At 45.6% G+C, this 19,196-nt stretch overlaps 1 protein-coding gene across 1 annotated transcript in view; it reads left to right on the forward strand.

The window, feature by feature from the left end:
* OBSCN (obscurin, cytoskeletal calmodulin and titin-interacting RhoGEF) overlaps window positions 1-19,196 on the forward strand; it is a 244,447-nt gene that overhangs the window by 16,062 nt on the left and 209,189 nt on the right. The window contains exons 2-3 of the mRNA XM_063122933.1: window positions 226-495; window positions 9,953-10,213. Coding sequence (XP_062979003.1) covers window positions 226-495; window positions 9,953-10,213 — 531 coding nt within the window. The remainder of the gene's footprint in view (window positions 1-225; window positions 496-9,952; window positions 10,214-19,196) is intronic.

Consider the following 19,196-nt stretch of genomic DNA (forward strand, 5'->3'; position numbering starts at 1 on the left):
TTTTAAGAAAGGGGGGTCATGTAGAAGGAGCTGAAATTAGATATAGATAGCTGCAATGGGGCGGGGCAAGGAAGCAGGTTGCACAGGTAATGGAGGAATAATTTTTGGCAATTGATGGGGTGAGAGAGGGAGTTGTCACATGTTTAGAGCAATCTTCAGAGCAAGTTATAATGCCATGTTGTGCCTGTGATTTCAAAGCTCTTGTTTTTCTTCCTTGTTCCCAAGAACCGAAAATACCTTTCAAGACGAAACTAAGAGATTTGGAAGTCCGGGAGAAAGACTCGGCTACTTTCCAATGTGAGGTTCCGGTTGACACCACAGAAACCACCTGGTTCAAAGAGGAGACAAAACTTCAACAGAGCAAGAAGTACACCATTGAAGAGCAAGGGACATACCGGAAGCTCACAGTCCAGGACGTTACCATGGATGATGATGCCGTCTATATCTGTGAAATGAAAGAAGGTAGCAGAACCATTGCGGAACTGAACGTCCAAGGTAAGTAGAAATTAGGGATGTGCTCCGCTTCCAATCGGACCGGAGAAGCAGTAGCGGAGCGGTGGGCTTCGCCTGCCCTTAAGGCGGAGGCGAAGAGGATTGGGGGGCCGGCGGAGCGTGGCGAAGAGGATCGAGGTGAAGGCGGATCCTTCGCCTCGATCCAGAGCTCCGCCGGAAAGGTAAGTGGGGTTTACTGGGCCCTGCCGCTGTCGCTGTCACCGCATGGGCGGCGATGGCGGCAGGGCCCGGTAATGCCCCCCGCCCTCCTCTCCCTTACCTGCCTCCGTCTGCGGTCCGTCAGCGTCTCCAATTGAGCCCGTGGTTCCAGCAGGAAGTCTGGGCCGCAATTGAACCACGGGCTCAATTGAAGATGGCGACGGACCACGGACGGAGGCAGGTAAGGCCCCCCTCCTCCTTACCGGGCTCTGCCGCCGTCGCCGCATGGGCGGCGATGGGGGCAGGGCCCGGTAACCCCCCCTATGGGAGGGGGACCGGAGCTCCGATCCGGATCCGGAGCTCCAAGCAGAGCAGAGTGGGCACAGGCGGAGTGGGGGCGGGGCAGAGCGGGCCGATCCGAAAATGGCAGATCTTAAAATGAAGCGGAGTGGGGGGTCCGTGCACACCCCTAGTAGAAATGATGTCCACGCACCCTTTCCCCTTAATCCAAGCTCCTTTCTAACAGCATTCGTGAGTCCAATGAAAATTTGCAATTGTACAGCTGTCAGGGTCCAGGGTGTGGGCAGCAAGGCCTCAGTGCAGGAACGCCAGGGCCAGGATGGATGGCAGTGGAACTGGCAACAGAGTCCAGGCAGGGCCGTAGGCAAAAGGCAAGGTCCAGGAGCAAGCAGGGTTCAGAGTCCAGGAGCAACAGGGTTCAAGCAGGGCCAGAGGCAAAAGGCATGGTCAGGCGAAGCAGAAGGTAAAGCAAGGTCTGGAATCACAGGAAGTCAGGAACGGGCTACAGTAGGCACAGGAGACCGTGTTGCTGTGGCAAAGGCTGGAGTGGAAATGCAGTTCTTATATAGCCCTTTCCTGGCTGCTCCCAGCAGGTCTGCATCAGCCCACCTGAGAGTGCTTGATGGATCCTGCAACTACTCTGCGGCTGGCAAGGTGCACTGCGGCCACCAGGTGGTGTTGTAGGACAGAACCTGACAATGGCTTGCAAAGGAAAGAGAACAAATTAGTAGGGGTGTGCATGGACCCCCCGCTCCGCTTCACTTGCAGATCCGTGATTTGCGGATCGGGCCACTTCGCCCCACCCCCACTCCGCCCATTTCCGCTCCGCTCCGCTCGGAGCTCCGGATCCGGATCGGAGCTCCGTTTCCCCCCCCATAGGGTTGCATTGAAAGCTAAAAAATTAAACAACTTTTTTTTGGTTCAAGTTAGAAACCTCACGTTTGGCACCATGACACCTCATGGACATATACACACACACGCCAAGTTTCAAGGCAATCCCATCATCCCCTGATTTTTGGGAAATTTATGAAAATCGGGCACCCCATTCACACCCCTTTCCATAGCTCCGTCAATTTGCACGTTAGAAACCTCAAACTCGCCACCATGACAGCTTATCCATGTGTCCACATGGATGCCCAGACTCAAGGCAGTCCCATCATCCCCTGATTTTTGGCGGGGCTCTAACCTCTAACGCACCACCCATAACCCTAAGTCACACCCCTTTTGATAACTCCGTCAATTTGCACGTTAGAAACCTCAAACTCGCCACCATGAAAGCTTATCCAGGGATACATACGCACGCCGAGACTCAAGGCAATCCCATCATCCCCTGATTTTTGGGGAATTTTTGAAAATCCAACACCCATTCACACCCCTTTCCAATAGCTCCGTCAATTTGCACGTTAGAAACCTCAAACTCACCACCATGAAAGCTTATCCAGGGATACATACGCACGCCGAGACTCAAGGCAGTCCCATCATCCCCTGATTTTTGGGGAATTTATGAAAATGCAACACCCATTCACACCCCTTTCCAATAGCTCCGTCAATTTGCACGTTAAAAAAACCCCTCAAACTCACCACCATGACAGCTTATCCAGGGATACATACGCCACACACCGAGACTCAAGGCAGTCCCATCATCCCCTGTTTTTTGGCGGGGCTTAAACCTGCAGACCTCTCAATGGGGCCATTTCAAAGGAAATGCCATGAATTGCCAACATGCCATGAATTGGGGAGTAGAGATCAACCTATATGAATCTTCTTCCACACTTGAAAAATGGATTTGGAACTTGGCAGCTGCCAATTTGACTGGTGGTCAACCAGTCTTTTAAGAAGCAAGGCTGTCAGTTCAACTCATGAAAGCCATTGCTCCACCGCTAAGAAGTGGAACTGTCACTTCAACTCATGATAGGCATTGCTCCACCACTAAGAGAAGTAGACCGCTCACTTCAACTCATGATAGGCATTGCTCCACCGGGTTACTCTGTTTGGAAGGCTCTGATGGCCTTCCAAGTACAGGAGAGAGTGGGGGCACGTCCACAATGAGATGCCCTAGGGGAGCTCATCCCCTTGCACCACATCTTTTCAGTTGTTCCCCAAAGTTAGGGCCACAACTTCAATGACTTTCACTTGAATAGGCTTGGCAGAAGCATAGGGTATGGATCCTGTCATCGGCCAGCCTGCCTGTTGTCTGATTCCCCGTTCTTGGCTCATGTTATAAAATGAAGCAGCCACAAACAATTTACTGGCAGTCCAGACCAACTTATTTGCAACGGAATTAATCTTGCAATGGGGAAGGCAAAAACCGACTTTTTCAATTGGTGTGCAGGTAAAATTTCTTCCCGGTCTCGTTAACAGGTGACTGCCACTGCCACTACAAGACATATTGCTACCAGAGTGGATGGGTGGGGAAGTTAGTGACTGCAATGCTGCAGCTGTGTAGGAGGCCTGGTTTTAGGGGCCTTGGGTTGAATTGGAGAGAGAACAAAGGAGAGAGATCTCATCCTGGTGGATCCATCCCTTTAGCCCCATGCCTGTCAAGCCCAACTGAGCACTAATAGGTTCAGCAGGCCTATCCCTAGGAAAGTGCCAATGTTCTGGCTCAGCAGCTGCTCTTTGCCAGCCTTTCCTCCTTTCTCTGCCAGCCTGCATGCCTTGCCAAATCACGGCTTCCAGATAAGCAGGGAACTCGGCTTAGGGCAATTGGAGGTGGGCAAAAACCTGTTCTGGGAGGCATTTTGGCTAGAGGGTGGAATATATATGCCGTAAATAAATAAATTAATGGTCGGAACAGTGCGATATGGCTGCAAGAAAGGCAAATGCTATTTTGGGCTGCATTAATAGAAGTATAGCTTCCAAATCACGTGAGGTACTGGTTCCTCTCTATTTGGCCCTGGTTAGGCCTCATCTAGAGTATTGCGTCCAGTTCTGGGCTCCACAATTCAAGAAGGATGCAGACAAGCTGGAGCGTGTTCAGAGGAGGGCAACCAGGATGGTCAGGGGTCTGGAAACAAAGCCCTGTGAGGAGAGACTGAAAGAACTGGGCATGTTTAGCCTGGAGAAGATAAGATTGAGGGGAGACATGACAGCACTCTTCAAATACTTAAAAGGTTGTCACACAGAGGAGGGCCAGGATCTCTTCTCGATCCTCCCAGAGTGCAGGACACGGAATAACGGGCTCAAGTTAAAGGAAGCCAGATTCCAGCTGGACATCAGGAAAAACTTCCTGACTGTTAGAGTAGTACGACAATGGAATCAGTTACCTAGGGAGGTTGTGGGCTCTCCCACCCTAGAGGCCTTCCAGAGGCAGCTGGACAACCATCTGTCAGGGATGCTTTAGGGTGGATTCCTGCATTGAGCAGGGGATTGAACTCGATGGCCTTGTAGGCCCCTTCCAACTCTGCTATTCTATGATTCTATGATTTTATAATATGAAAGATCCACTTGGCATTGAAAATGTAACAAACACATTGCATCCTGAGGGTAGATCCATATGTTTTATGTCAATGTGTGCGGTAAAACCCCAATGGCTACTTTTAGAAGGTGAATGTTAATATTGTTAATTTATTTTGATGTTATTATTTTGATGTTACTTGTAAGCCCCCTTGGTAGGATTTGTATCCTGAAATTGTGGCGTATACATCACTGTAATAGATAAATACATAAATGTATGTATGTATGCACATACTTTGGGAGAGGGTGATTTGCACTAAAGAAGCAGCCAAAGAGGAAAAGGTTTTTTAAGCTTTCCCCTGCCTGCTGTTTTCTCTCTGCAGCACTCCTTCCCCACTGCTGTAAAATACAAGATGCATGTTTACGTCGCAAACATCTATCCTGGAGAAATAGCAGCGTATGGAGGAAAGCAGTAGCTTCAGTGAAATCCTAGAATCCTAGAATTGTAGAGTTCAAAGGAGCCTATAAGGCTATCGAGTCCAACCCCCTGCTCAATGCAGGAAGCCACCCTAAAGCATCCCTGACAGATGGCTGTCCAGCTGCCTCTTGAACGCCTCTAGGGTGGGAGAGCCCAAGACCTCCCTAGGTCATTGATTCCATTGTCGTACTCTCCGAAAGCCAATTTGTCTGTTAGAGGTGGACTGCAGGGTTGTAGCACAGCATTCTGTTCACACAGTGGTCTATTGTGTTCCCCTGCAACTGGTACAGAGATATACTGCATCTGATACTGGAGGTAGCATATAGACAACATGATGAGTAGCCATTGATAGCCTTATCTTCCATAAAAGTGTCTAATCCCATGCAAAGCCATCCAATTTGGTGTCCGTCACCACACGTTGTGGTAGCATTTTTCATAATTTAACTATTCACTGGGTGAAGAAGTCCTTCCTTTTATCACTCTTGAATCTCCCGCCATTCAGTTTCATTGGATGACCCCACCGGCTTCTAGTATTATGGAAGAAGGAGAAAAACCGATCCGGTTTCTCCACAACACAATTTGTCCTTCAGGCAGCAATGTGTCTTGTGTTGACCCCGTTGGGGATGAGGGGGCAAAAACATGATGAAATCACAGAGTTGAATTAACAGAAGAGCTGTTGTTCCAGGATCTCTTATTTCACACCCTCAAAGGCCCATGAGAACATGTTGTCGCATGAAATGGTCTGCCTACCTCCTCCTCTGTGCAACCTGAATATGTTGACCATCCTACATGGTGTTGCCATCTATACAGTGGACATTGGTAACTAAATGCATCCAGACATTGTACTAGGAGGCCCTAAGCGGATGTCCTGTGGGCGTAGGAAGGGATTCCTGGCTCTCTTGGTCAATTGCTGCATGAACAGCTGAGCAGGACCCATAAAACTCTCTTCCTGAGACACAAAGCTTGGCATTTGTGGAGCTCTGGGATGACAAGCAGTGGTGAACCCTGTAGCATAATCCCTGGCTTGCCTCCTGCGTTCATTTCTCTTAAGGCAGCTGTAGTTTCTGTGACAGGGCTGGGTTATGAATCCTCCTTCATTCTCCAGCTACACATTACGACGTTTTCCAAGGCTGTTCTGAACGAGAGGGTCTGAAAATCTGTTGGGCTCACTTCAAGGCAGAAGGAGACTTCAGCAGAAAATGCGCATAAAGAAGCAGCAGGCCGGGCTGCCGGAAACGTTGGCCTGGCTAACCGGTTGTGTGGATTCCCAGGGGTGCAGAATTTGCCTCAGCCTGAGGGCCGCATCCATTCAGGGGAGACTTTTGGGGCTGCATTCTGGATACTTTTTGTTTATATGTGACATAAGTGTCTCAGAAAAGTGAGTCTTACAAAATTCCAGTGTTGGGGGGGGGGGCTGCGTGATGACATCATCAATATGGTTGCCGCACTATTATGTAGTTGCCATATTTAAATATGCATTACTGCTCACCTGTTTATGCTACAGAGATGATTTTTTTTCCTGCAATGTTTCAAATTTAATGGCAAATACTTTTTGTAATTACACATTTTTGTTAATTCCATTAGTTTTGGAGATGATTTCATTTGAACGTATAAAATTAATGTTCACATTGGTTATGTGTGACCTTTAACCATGATTTACTCAAAAACTATACGACTTTTGAAAGAATACTCAATAACAAAAAAATTGCATTTTTTAATGAGGATCAAGAAAATGTATAATAACATGGGTTTTACCCCAACACTTACAGAATTATGATTGATATCTCGTTATACGTCCACTTTGTCAGGATTGTAAGATTTTACAGTTTATCGTACAGGGATTTCATTTCAAAAGCATCCACCCTAAATATCTCTCTATCTGACGCACAGATCATTTTGAACACGTTCAACCATGATTTTTATAGTTGAACAAATGTTCTTTACAAAATTTCAAACAGGACGAGTATGATGAAATATTTAAATAGACAATTTATTAGGTTGAATTGTTTTTAACAAATGTTTTTAAAATCTTCAGCAAAAAATTACAATTTAAAAAATAAAAACTATGTTCTGAGAGAAGGGTTAACCAATAGATTTCATCAGATGTCCTCTTCACTTTCTTTGGAACTGCTATCATCACTGTCAAAATCACTTTCCTCTTCTTCTTTTTCACTATCCTCTTCTGTGGCCGTTTCAAGATTTTCAGGGAGTGTTGGACCATCGTACCATTTTGATGTGGTATCTGCCATTTTCCAAGTACCAGCCGTGTTCAGTAGGATCAAGGACATAGTCAGGTTTTCTACCATCTGTTCATTTCCACAGCCATGACACTGAATTGCTTCTTTTAACCTTTTGGATCAAAGCAGGTTTAGATGGAGGCAGCATTGTTGGGTCAATCCCTTGAACTAAAAGGGACTGACCCAACGAAAGATAACAAAAGATACCAGCATAATTTAGCTTGAAGCTCTAACTGCCAGTAACTGAGACTTAGGAGAGGCCATTTCAACCTTTTAAAATAGAAGGAAAAACTGCCCCCATGCGAGCTAAATTTGGCCCATGTCCCTGAGGTCCAGTACCCCTCCTTTAAGTTCTGATGGAGGCCCAAGAAGCAACCCTACCCTTTACGCCCTCCCCCATTGCTCCTGGCTGGTACATTTCAGGGGGGGATGAAAGAGGTGGGGCAGCTCAGAATGGGGGCTTTGCTTATTTACGAGCAGACCCTAAATTCAAAGCGATTTTTGGCTTGAATCGCAATACGTTTGGCATCTCAGAACTAGAGAGGTTGGTCTCCAAGGCCTTCCATTTCTTCCGAAAAGGCTCCGCATGTTTCATGTGCATTGTAAGAAAAGGAGCAACGATGCACTTCCTCGCTCAGGGGAGTCAAGTTTCATGAAATCATGTACGGAGGGCCCAGAGTTCCTGGTTCTGTAGCCTGAAGGGCAAAAGGCTATATTCTCGGTGGAGGCCATGGGCATCTTGGAAAGGGCAAAAGCGGCTTATTACTGTGGCATATTCAAGCCCCTTCCAAGGTGTGAAGAAGGTTTGAAGCACCTTGGAGAGCTCCTTTAGAATTCTGTCTGGTTCCAACTGAAACCCAGAATTGATTCACCGCCCCACTGTCATACTGCCTTTATACAAATCTATGGTGCGACCACACTTAGAATACTGTGTACAGTTCTGGTCGCCACACCTAAAAAGGATTTTATAGAGCTGGGAAAAGGGCAGAAAAGGGCAACTAAAATGATTAAGGGGCTGGAGCATCTCCCCTAGGAGGGAAGGCTACACCAACTGGGATTGTTTAGCTTGGAGAAAAGGAGGCTAAGGGGAGAACTGATAGAGGTGTACAAAATTATGCCTGGTATGGAGAATGTGGATAGGGAGACATTTTTCTCCCTCTCTCAAAATACTAGAACCCAAAGAGGTCATCCCATGAAGCTGATGGGTGGGAGATCCAGGACAAATAAAAGGAAGTACTTCTTCACACAGTGCATAGTTAAATGATGGAACTCACTACCACAAGATGTAGTGATGGCCCGCAATTTGGATGGCTTTAAAAGGGGGTTGGATAAATTTAAATTCCTGGAGGCAAAGGCTATCCATGGCTACTAGCCCTGATGGTTGTGTGCTATCTCCAGTATCCGAGGCAGTAAGCCTGTGTGCACCAGTTGCTGGGGAACATGGGTGGGAGGGTGCTGCTGCACCATGTTGGTCCCTGGCTGATGGCTGGTTGGCCCCTGTGTGGACAGAGTGCTGGACTAGATGGACCCTTGGTCTGATCCAGCATCAGGGCTCTTCTTATGTTCTTATCAGAGCCAGCATGCTCCTCTGCCTGAGAATCTGGAGAACTTCTGCCCATCACAATAGAGTCTGGGTCCAATCAGGCCCTCCAAGGTTCCCTAAATAGCCCCTTCCCTTCCCTTGGCCCCTCCCTTTCCCCCCTACTCCCAATCATTGGGTGGTTGGTTACATCTTTTCCTCATTCGAGACAGTTGAAATGCGTCTTCTAAAGTTTAGTTACTCTCATTAAGAGCTTTCAGCTAAAATATGGTGTTCTTTTATTTTGGTTTTGGTCTGACCCTTTTTTGCCTTTGGTTCCACCAACCACTGGACTGCGGCTGTGGAGAGTGTCTCCAAAATTGAATTCAGTCCTCCAGGTTGAAAGGGGTTCGACACCCCTGACTTAAAACCTTACCCACAGGATTTTCCCAACACAAAGACGTCTGTGAATTGTTGCTTGATACTTTAGGGCTTTTTGTGAACCGCCCAGAGAGCTTCGGCTATTGGGCGGTATAAAAAAGTAATAAAATAAATAAATAAATAAATAGGGCTTCTTCACATGAGCGAAATAAGGCACGCCCATGTGGGTCTTTTTGACAATGTCGTGAACTTCTTACACTTCTTCCACCAATCATTCCATTTTTAAAAAAACCCACCCTGTGATATCCTGATCCTGCTGAAATATTTCGCGATTTCCTACCATGTACAGGAGAAGTTGTGCTACAAAGCACCCACTAGAGGGTGCTATCCCATTCAGTATTCTGAGAACAGAGAGGAGGGGAAGTTTTCAATTACAGACCACACATCACCCCTCTCCTCCCAAGTAATGCAGCCCCATTACAATTGCGCAAGAGAAGCAGGCGGCAAAGCACCGGTAAGGAAACACGATTTCCCCATAAACTAAAGAAGCCCTTAGTTTCAGTAGATAAGGGAAAGGGAAGAGCATGTGATGGGGGCTCATATGGGCACAGGGAGTGGGGAAACCCCCAGGTGTCAGTGTGTTTGCAGTCACATCTTTGCGGGGTTTGATGGGGCTTGTAGTTCGGAATGATGCTTTAAAATGAGCTAATCTGGGCACAACCCAAATCAAGCCTAAATTCGCTCATTTTAAGAGAATTCAGTCTGATTTTTTTTTTTTACTTTTCCGACGTATCTTTTTAATTGCAAATATGCAAATCAAATCAATATTCTTTTGTTTGTTCATTGGGTACACATATGCAGCTCATAGTTTTGAATTAGCTGAAGCAATGCAAACAACTGTAAGCCTTTGAGGCTCTTGTATTTAAATATGTCATTAACGGTGGTGGGTGTTTTTTTAAAATCTCTCTCCCCCCCCACCTCTTCCCAAAGGGAATATTATCAAGAAACTCCCAAGGAAGACTGCAGTCAGCGTAAAAGACACAACTATATTCTGTGTGGAGCTGGAAAACAAGTGTCAGAATTTCCGGTGGTTAAGGAATAAGGAGGAACTGAAGCCCAACAACAGAATTTCCCTCACCTCATCTGGCAAAGAATACAGCATGATCATCCGCGATTGTAAAATGGAGGATGCAGGAGAGATTGTATTTGTGGCTGATGAGTGCAGAACATCCACCCAGTTTACTGTCTCTGGTGAGCTGCTTTTTCTTCTTCCTCTGTGTGAAGCCCACTAAGTGTATGCTTGCTCTGTGTTGATTTATGCCTATGTCTTAGGCCAGAACAAAAATGTGAAGTTATTGATTTATTACATTATTATTATTATTATTATTATTATTATTATTATTATCATTATTATTATTATTATATTTATTACCCGCCTCTCCCTCTGGATCGAGGCGGGGAACAACACTAAATAAAATATAATAAATTATCTTGCCTTTTCCTACAAGGAGCCCAAGTCGGTATTCATATTCCCCCTCCTCTCCAATTTATGCACCCAACACTAAGTCATGGTTTATGTTATCTATGGTTTGTTGCTTTAGCCATGAATTGTCTTGCAGATGAGCAAACAAACCATGACTTGTTCTTCCTATTTCTGGTTTGTTTCTTTTCTGCTCATTTTGCCAACCTTCAGAGTGGTTTCATTTTTGGGCTGCTTTAGCTGGGTGCCTCTGTATCAGGGCAGACAGCAGTACAAAGAAGCTTGGGACAAGCCATAGTTCAGGGTTCAAACGTCACAACAAGCCACGATTTAAACAAATCCAACTTTATAAGCCAACAACAAACAGGGCTTCTATTTGTTGTTTGCAGTTGGTTAACAAACCATGGCTTGGTTCTGGATATAGGTTCAGACACAGCAGGTCAGTTTACAAGTCATGGCGGCAAATCGTGGGTTATTTAATCTACAGTTTAATCCACAAATAGTTATTTAACCCACAGTTTGCTGGGATACACATCTCGTGCAGCTACTTCCATTTTCTGTAAACATCCTCTGATCAGCTGGATTGGAGGCTGGGAGTGTGACGTGTGAACCTGGAAGAATGGGTTGTTTAGTCTCTAAACAGCAGTCTGGCTTTCCATGCTATGCTTACAACCTGTTTACAGAAAGTGGAAGCAGCTTGCAGGTGCCACACATCCTAAAAAACCACGAATTAAATAACTCTTGTTTTGCTGCGGTGACGTATGAACTGGGTCAATGACAAACCAGATTTCAACAAATCACACTGTGGCAAACCAGGCCATGGGTAACAATGGTTAGCTGCACCAGGGTTTCTCAAAGGATAAGTCAGGCACTGTTGCATAGGATCAGAACACGAGCAGGTCTGCTGTTGCACGCTACTAAAGGTCCAGGCCGGAGTGCTTCTCCAACAGTGGAAACGCTTGGGGAAATTTCCCTGTCATCCTGTTGGTTTGATTTAACCTTCCAGTGACATTGTCAGCTGAACACGTATGGCCAAGAATGACATTTGATAGCCCGGCCAGGCTGCTGACAAAGATTATTTGTTCTAACCCTGCCCTTGTTCCAAGGAGCTCAGGATCAATCGTACTGATTGTATTCTCATAACAACCTTCGCAAGTTAGGTTAGGCTGAGAGACAGTTCTGGCCCCTAAGTCACCCAGCTAGCTTTGTGGGAATTTCAACTTAATCTCCTTGGTCCATGTCTAACATTCTTTCCGCTGTGCCACAATAGTTTTCAAAAGAGCTCTCAGTAACCCTTACAATAACACTGCAAGGCAGCTGTGTGGCATTATCACCATCAGGGCCGCCGTTAAGGGTAAATAGCTAGAGCCGATAAGAATTTATTGTATCTTGTAGGTTTTGAAATGAAATGTGCCATTATTTCCTGCTGTGTGCAGGAAAAGTGGCGAAATAAAAATGGCCACTGAATGGGCTACGTGGTCATTGTTTACGTCCTCTTTCTTCTCCTGTGTGAAGAAAGAGGAAGTATTGTGGGACAGAAGCGGGGGGGGGGAAGTGACGGTAAGGAAATGTGATACCCCCCCCATCTGATGACGTTCTTAGTGAGAATAACACAATAAAAAGGTAAGCGGAAGCATGGCAGCTTCCAGATGGATGGCTCCTACTGCCACCACTCAAAAAGTGGTAGGAGGTGTGCACCATCTTTCCTTCAATGGCCTTGTAGGCCCCTTCCAGCTCTAAAATTCTGTGATTCTATGAAAAGCTTCCGTCCATTCAGTCAAGGGGAGGACAAAGGAAGGACTTTCCTGGGATAGAATCTCAGAGTTGGAAGGGGCCTATAAGGCCATCGAGTCCAACCCCCCGCTCAGTGCAGGAATCCACCTTAAAGCATCCCCGACAATTGGTCTTCCAGTTGCCTCTTGAATGCCTCTAGGGTGGGAGAGCCCACAACCTCCCTAGGTCATTGGTTCCATTGTCATACTGCTCTAACAGCCAGGAAGTTTTTCCTGATGTCTAGCTGGGATCTGGCTTCCTGCAACTTGAGCCCATTATTCCGTGTCCTGCACTCAGGGATGATCAGGAAGAGATCCTGGCCCTTCTCTGTGAGTGTAATGGGAGGAAACTGGCAAGACCCATGGAGGAGAGGAGGTGGTGACCTTGTTCTGTAGCAGAGGCGAGCCAGCATCACTCCTTTGATAGGCAGCTGGGTGTGTGTGTGTGTGTGTGTGTGTTGAGGTGGCCATGTGTCCTACTTTATAGAGTACAGCCTTGTATTTTAAAGGATTTTGGAGAACAGTCCTTTGAAAGGGTTTGGAAAACCATCAGAACGGAGAACTAGGGGCTTTGATGTTGGCCATCAACAGTTAATGACATGAGCAGCAGGCTGAGCAGGAATAAAGCTCATAAGAACATAAAAGTGCCCTAATGCTGGATCAGAAAAAGGGTCCATCTAGTCCAGCACTCTGTTCACACAGTGGCCAACCAGCCATTGGCCAGAGACCAACAAGGCAGGACATGGTGCAACAGCACCCTCCCACCCATGTTCCCCAGCAACTGGTGCACACAGGCTTACTGCCTCGGATACTGGAGATAGCACACAACCATCAGAGCTAGTAGCCATGGATAGCCTTCGCCTCCAGGAATTTAACCCCCTTTTAAAGCCATCCAAATTGGTGGCCATCACTACATCTTGTGGCAGTGAGTTCCATAATTTAACTATGCACTGTGTGGAGAAGTCCTTCCTTTATTTGTCCTGGATCTCCCACCAATCAGCTTCATGGGATGACCCCGGGTTCTAGTATTTGGAGAGAGAGAGAGAGAGAGAGAGAGAGAGATGTCTCCCTGTCCACATTCTCCACACCATGCATAATTTTATACACCTCTATCATGTCTCCCCTTAGCCTCGTTTTTTCCAAACCAGCAACTGGTGCACACAGGCTTACTGCCTCGATTACTGGAGATAGCACCCAACCATCAGGGCTAGTAGCCATGGATAGCCTTCACCTCCAGGAATTTATCCAATCCCCCTTTTAAAGCCATCCAGATTGGTGGCCATCACTACATCTTGTGGTAGTGAGTTCCATAGTTTAATTATACGCTGTGTGAAGAGGTCCTTCCTTTTATTTTATTATACATCTTGCCATAGCCTTCCCCCATGGTGGTGAGATGTATTTCTATTTTAAATTATAGTCATGTTTTCTAAATTTGTGTCTGTGCACATTCATTGGTATATGCACCTTTGATGACAGCGTGTCCTCTTTTTTGGCGATACATCACCTTCTTTTGATGATGCGTAAATGGCCGCCCTAGTATGCGTGTACAGTATCTCATGAAATGCAGAAGAACTCTTGAACGATTGCCTGTCTGTGTATTAACAGGGAGAGGAGGGCCATCAAACATGATATAATCACGCCACAACTTGATATGGACTGTAACTTAGTGTCATAGAATCATAGAATAGCAGAGTTGGAAGGGGCCTACAAGGCCATCGAGTCCAACCCCCTGCTCAATGCAGGAATCCACCCTAAAGCATCCCTGACAGGTGGTTGTCCAGCTGCCTCTTGAGCCTGGTGCCTTCTGTTTGATGTGCCATGATAGGATGGATCCCAAACTCCTCTCCACCTCCGGTCGCAGTATGCTAAGAGGACAAAGAAAAGCAAACACCAAAAACTTGTTCATCACCATTCTAAAAAGAAATGTGTTGATATACGCAGAGTATTCGTTAGGCATGCAAACTGGTTGTTATTATTTTTTTGCCTTGGGGACGTTCACTGCGTTGATTCTTATGAAGCCTAATCTAGCTGTTGCTATGTAGCACGGTTTCTAGCAAGGAAAATGCAGGCGTTGACCACAGGCAACAATGACTCAATGACTTATGCTGTCCTCCTCCCTCGCTCTGAATATAACGAGCTTGCGCCAGGGAATCTGGTAGGAGAGGAGGGAGCTTCTAGATAAATGTAACCGAGCTTAACGTGTCAAGCCCCCAATATCTGATTTCAGCATTTAGCCAACCTACCGAACCTGAGATGGATGTTAAATTGGCAGGCACTCTGCAGCTTTGGCCTTCCCATTAAACCTTGCAGGGAGTGGAATGATACCTTATCTTGGGTCTCTGATATATATTTATGCGGGTAGCTAAGGAAAGGAGGATGTTTCAGGCCAAGGTGCCCTAATTTTACTTTTTGTATCTTATCAAGTTTGACCGCTGGATTAGAACGTAGCCTCATAAGCTCCTGGGAAAATCCCACGGGCCTCATTTGGACACGGTGGCGTAGCTTGGGTGGAAGGCTGACGGTCCATTCTTATAATCCCTTCCCACCTGTCATGGCAGCCATGATTTTGAGGCGTTCGGTTGTGGATCCATGCTTACAGTTGCTGTGCCTGCTTTAAGGGCCACTGAGTAACAGCGTGCAGAAACAAGGCCACCAACGTTTTTGCATGCTGTGATAGAACCAAAGGTTTGCTGTCATCCCAAGTCTTACTCCGACGGCAGCGATGCAGAACCTCAGGCCCAGCAGGGTGGGGGATGCAAATCCCACCCTCGGAGTCAGGCTGTTTCTCCATCTACCCTGCTGTTGCTCAGTACTGTCAGTATCTTCGTCGTCATTTGAAACTTAATATGGCAAAGACTGAATTGCTCGTTTTTCCTCCTAAACCTTCTCCTCATCTCTCATTCTCTCTTACTGTCAATGATGTTACGCTTACTCCAGTCAAGGAAGCTCGTAGTCTTGGCTTTATATTTGATTCCTCGCTCTCCTTTATTCCTCATATTGAGGCAGTAGCTAAATCCTGTCGTTTTTTCCTGTATAATATTGCCAGGATTCGATCATTTTTGTCTGTCTCTTCTGCCAAGACTCTTGTTTATGCATTGGCTATTTCTCGGTTGGACTACTGCAACCTTCTTCTCACTGGCCTTCCTTCTTCTCACATCAGTTCGTTGGTTTCTATTCACCACTCTGCTGCTAAGATCATCTTCTTGGCTCACCGCTCTGACCATGTTACTCCACTTCTGAAATCTCTTCATTGGCTTCCAGTTCACCTCAGAATCCAATATAAACTTCTCCTGTTAACCTACAAAGCTTTTCACTGTCTAGCTACTTCCTATCTTTCCTCTCTCATCTCACACTATTGCCCCGCTCATGCTCTTCGCTCCTCAGATGCCATGTTTCTCACCTGCCCAAGGGTCTCTCCTTCCCTTGCTCGGTTTCGTCCATTTTCTTCTGCTGCCCCTTACGCCTGGAACGCTCTTCCAGAACATTTGCGAACTACAAGTTCAATCTCAGCTTTTAAAGCTCAGCTAAAAACTTTTCTTTTTTCTAAAGTTTTTAAAACTTGATTTTGATCTGACTTTTATACTGTTAGTTTTACTCTACCCTGTGCCTGTTTGGTGCCTTCTCTTCCCCTTCTTATTGTTTTATTACGATGCTATTAGAATGTAAGCCTATGCGGCAGGGTTTTGCTATTTTATTGTTTTACGCTGTACAACACCATGTACACTGATGGTGCTATATAAATAATAATAATAATAATAATAATAATAATAATAATAATAATAATAATAATATCTCTCCAGAGTCCCAGATACATCTCATCACCTGCTACCTGATCTTTTTTAAACCAGGTGTGCCAGGGATCGAATCTGTGACCTTTTTTTTTTAATGTAATTTTTATTATTTAACAACAACACATAATAAATCATATACAAACATAACATTCCTCTTCATTTCTTAGCTATACATTCTACTTCTTAACTAACTCACATTAATAAGTGCCCCCCACCCTCGGGATCTTATTCTAGTTTCCAAAATTGCATTGAGTCTTCTGACGGTGTTCCTCTCCCTTTTAAGAATACATGTTCTAGGAACAATTTCCATATCTCTCCAGAATCATTGTTTTTTTATTATTCCCCTTCTAAATCTAATATTACATGTTAATTTATCATTTATAGCAATATCCCATATTTCTTTATACCAATCTTCTCTATATCATAATCTCCTTGAACCTTCCAATTTCTGGATATCATTAACCTTGCAGCTGTTAACAGGTTTGTTATTAATTCTTTTCCCATCTGATTACATTTAAAATTTCCATACATTGATAGTAATGCTACACTTGGTATTTCTTCTAAATCCATTCCAGTTATTTCATTTATTTCTCTATACACCATTTCCCATAATTTTTGTACATGTCCACAATTCCACCACATATGTATATACGTTCCTTTCTCCTGACATCCTCTCCAACAAAGTATCAAGTTCTCTTTATTTATTAAGTTTAATTTTATTGGCGTTAAATACCACCTCTACCAGTGCACTACGACTGAGCGCTTGCAGTGATTGCTTGCATAGTTTTTGTTTTTTTAAAAAATCCTTGACGCTGTTGGACGCTTAGGGAACAAACCACTTCCATTATCTAAGTTGGTTCACCCAACCCCTTTTGGAATGGTGGTCGGGTGAACCTAACAGCAAACACCTGGGACTGTCAGGAGGTGCTGTGATCAAAGGTTACGTGAACTACAGGGTAGAGGAAGAGGTGGTCATATCATGCATAGTGGGGCAACCAGAGTCCATGATCAAGATGGTTCTAATACCGGATAGAAATCCCGTTTGCTGGGAGGTGGGAAAAGGCTTTGGTCCCCCGTCTCCCCAATACAGCTGGGATCATTGGGCATGTCTACACCAGCCCTAAATTCCAGGATTGTCCCTGGATCCTGTGCATCCAAATGCCACACAGGGGATCCCAGGAGCAGGCAGGGAAGATCCCTCCATTTCCTGGGATAACCCTTAGGTGTAGAAAGGGCCACTGTTTCCTCAGTGCCAATAATGGCAGGAAAACCGTGATCCTAATCAGGATGTGGGTGAGGGTGAAGCTTTCACCTCCCCCAGCAATCCCATCCCATCCATGTATGGATGCATCTGTGTCTGTGTGTGCATACACACATGTGCAGTCCCCCTGCCCACTACCCGGCACTGCACAAGGGCCTTGGGGCTGAGAAAGTTGCCCACACCTAGTTCACATGTACATTCGTAAACGAATGAAAAATTAGAAAAAAATGCGTAAGTCTTCGGTGTGCACTCTTGTCCATAGGGGAAGGGCTTCCCATGGAGCACACAGCGCTATGTTCCACTGAGAATGTAAGCAGCAATGTCAGTCATTCGTAGGGAGCTCTTATTCAACTAATCATCAAGAATTGGAACGTGTTCTTGACGGCAGCATGGCTGGCTGGGGAATGCTGGGAGTTGTAGGGTTTTTTCTGTGCACTTACGCCTTTTATATGTAGTGAAAGATAGATTCCTGTTTCAGAGCCTCTTTCAAACCAGATGAGCTGTCCAGTACATGGATAAAGCCAACCTGAGCCTAGGCCAGACACTCTCCAATCCAAGAGCCAAGCGGAGAAAAGTTGAGAAATAGTTGCTTTAAAATAAAATGAACATAAACTTTTAGCCAATGAAAACTTATTACAAACCAGAGAATCATTGAGCCAAAGAGCTTTCAGGTGGGGGAAGGGATGGTACCCACCTGAAAGCCTGGCTTGGGCTTGTCTTTACCAACCTGTCAGACACCAAGAAAAGTATTCACAATACAGGTGTTCCTATGGGGACTGCACAGCTCCTAGAGATGGAAATTTAACTCTGCCAATCATCTGTACCCTAGGAGGATCTAGTGATGCTTCCTCTAAGTGATTTCTACTGTACTTCTTTATCATAAGCTGAGTCCACCTGGAAATGGGGAATACAAATGCAAATATGTACTTATTCATTTTATTGCAGTTATATCTTGCCTTCCCCCTCTTATAAGGCATCAAAAGCATCTTACATGGTGGTCCTCCTCTCCTCATAACAACTCTGTGAAGTAGGCTACGCTGAAAGTCAGTGACTAGGCCAAAGTCACCCAGTGAGCTTCATGGGGACTAGAATCTGGATTTCCATAGTCCCAGGCCCTGCCTTGATGGTGCCGGGTTGCCACTGTGTTTAAGGAAACCCTGCACTGGGGCGGAGCTTGGCAGCCTGAGCGATGGCGGGTTTCTTCTGAGGCTCTGAACGGCGCTTGCCGGAAAAGGCAATTATCTCTCTTCTAATGGGCATAAATCTTTGAGCAACCGACAGAAAATGATTATAAAACCAACAGGAGCTGGGAAAGTGGACAGATTTGAAGAAGGGAGGTGAGATGAACTATGAATAATGCAATGTCTGTCTAAACGGCAACTCTCAAAAGTGAAAGTAAACGCTGACTCTGACGCAGTTTAAAAAGAAGGAATTTACGCTTGCCGGACATTGATTTGTGTTATAACCTTTCATCTTTATCTCACATGGGAACGATTGAAATGCTGGCTTTCTAAGGTGGAAGTTGTTGATTGGATTTATTGGCGTGGCGAGAAGGGGGGGTGAAGGGGCGAAAAAAGCTGCATTTGGCATTCGGTGAGGGAGATGTGGGATGCTGAGAGACTGTGAATGATTAAATCTGATCCCCTCTAGTGAATGCTGTTGTGAACTGGATATTCCCCCCCTCGTGAAGAAGGAAGTCAGTTTGCTATACAATAGAGAAGCCAGCATGAGTTGCTAAGGAAGTAAGCTACTCTAAGATTTATGCCCTACTCAGAAGGGTCCCATGCCAAACGTTAAAAGGAAGATCAAAAGTTGGGAAAAGCTTAATATACAAAAAAAGAAACCTTCAAATCATAATTTGGCTCACCTCTCCTTCCTGGAAAGTACAGCCCCTGGAGTTGAACAGGAAGAGGAAGATATAGACCCAGTC

This window comes from Elgaria multicarinata, chromosome 1 (assembly GCF_023053635.1).
Source record: "Elgaria multicarinata webbii isolate HBS135686 ecotype San Diego chromosome 1, rElgMul1.1.pri, whole genome shotgun sequence".
Taxonomy (NCBI): Eukaryota; Metazoa; Chordata; class Lepidosauria; order Squamata; family Anguidae; genus Elgaria; species Elgaria multicarinata.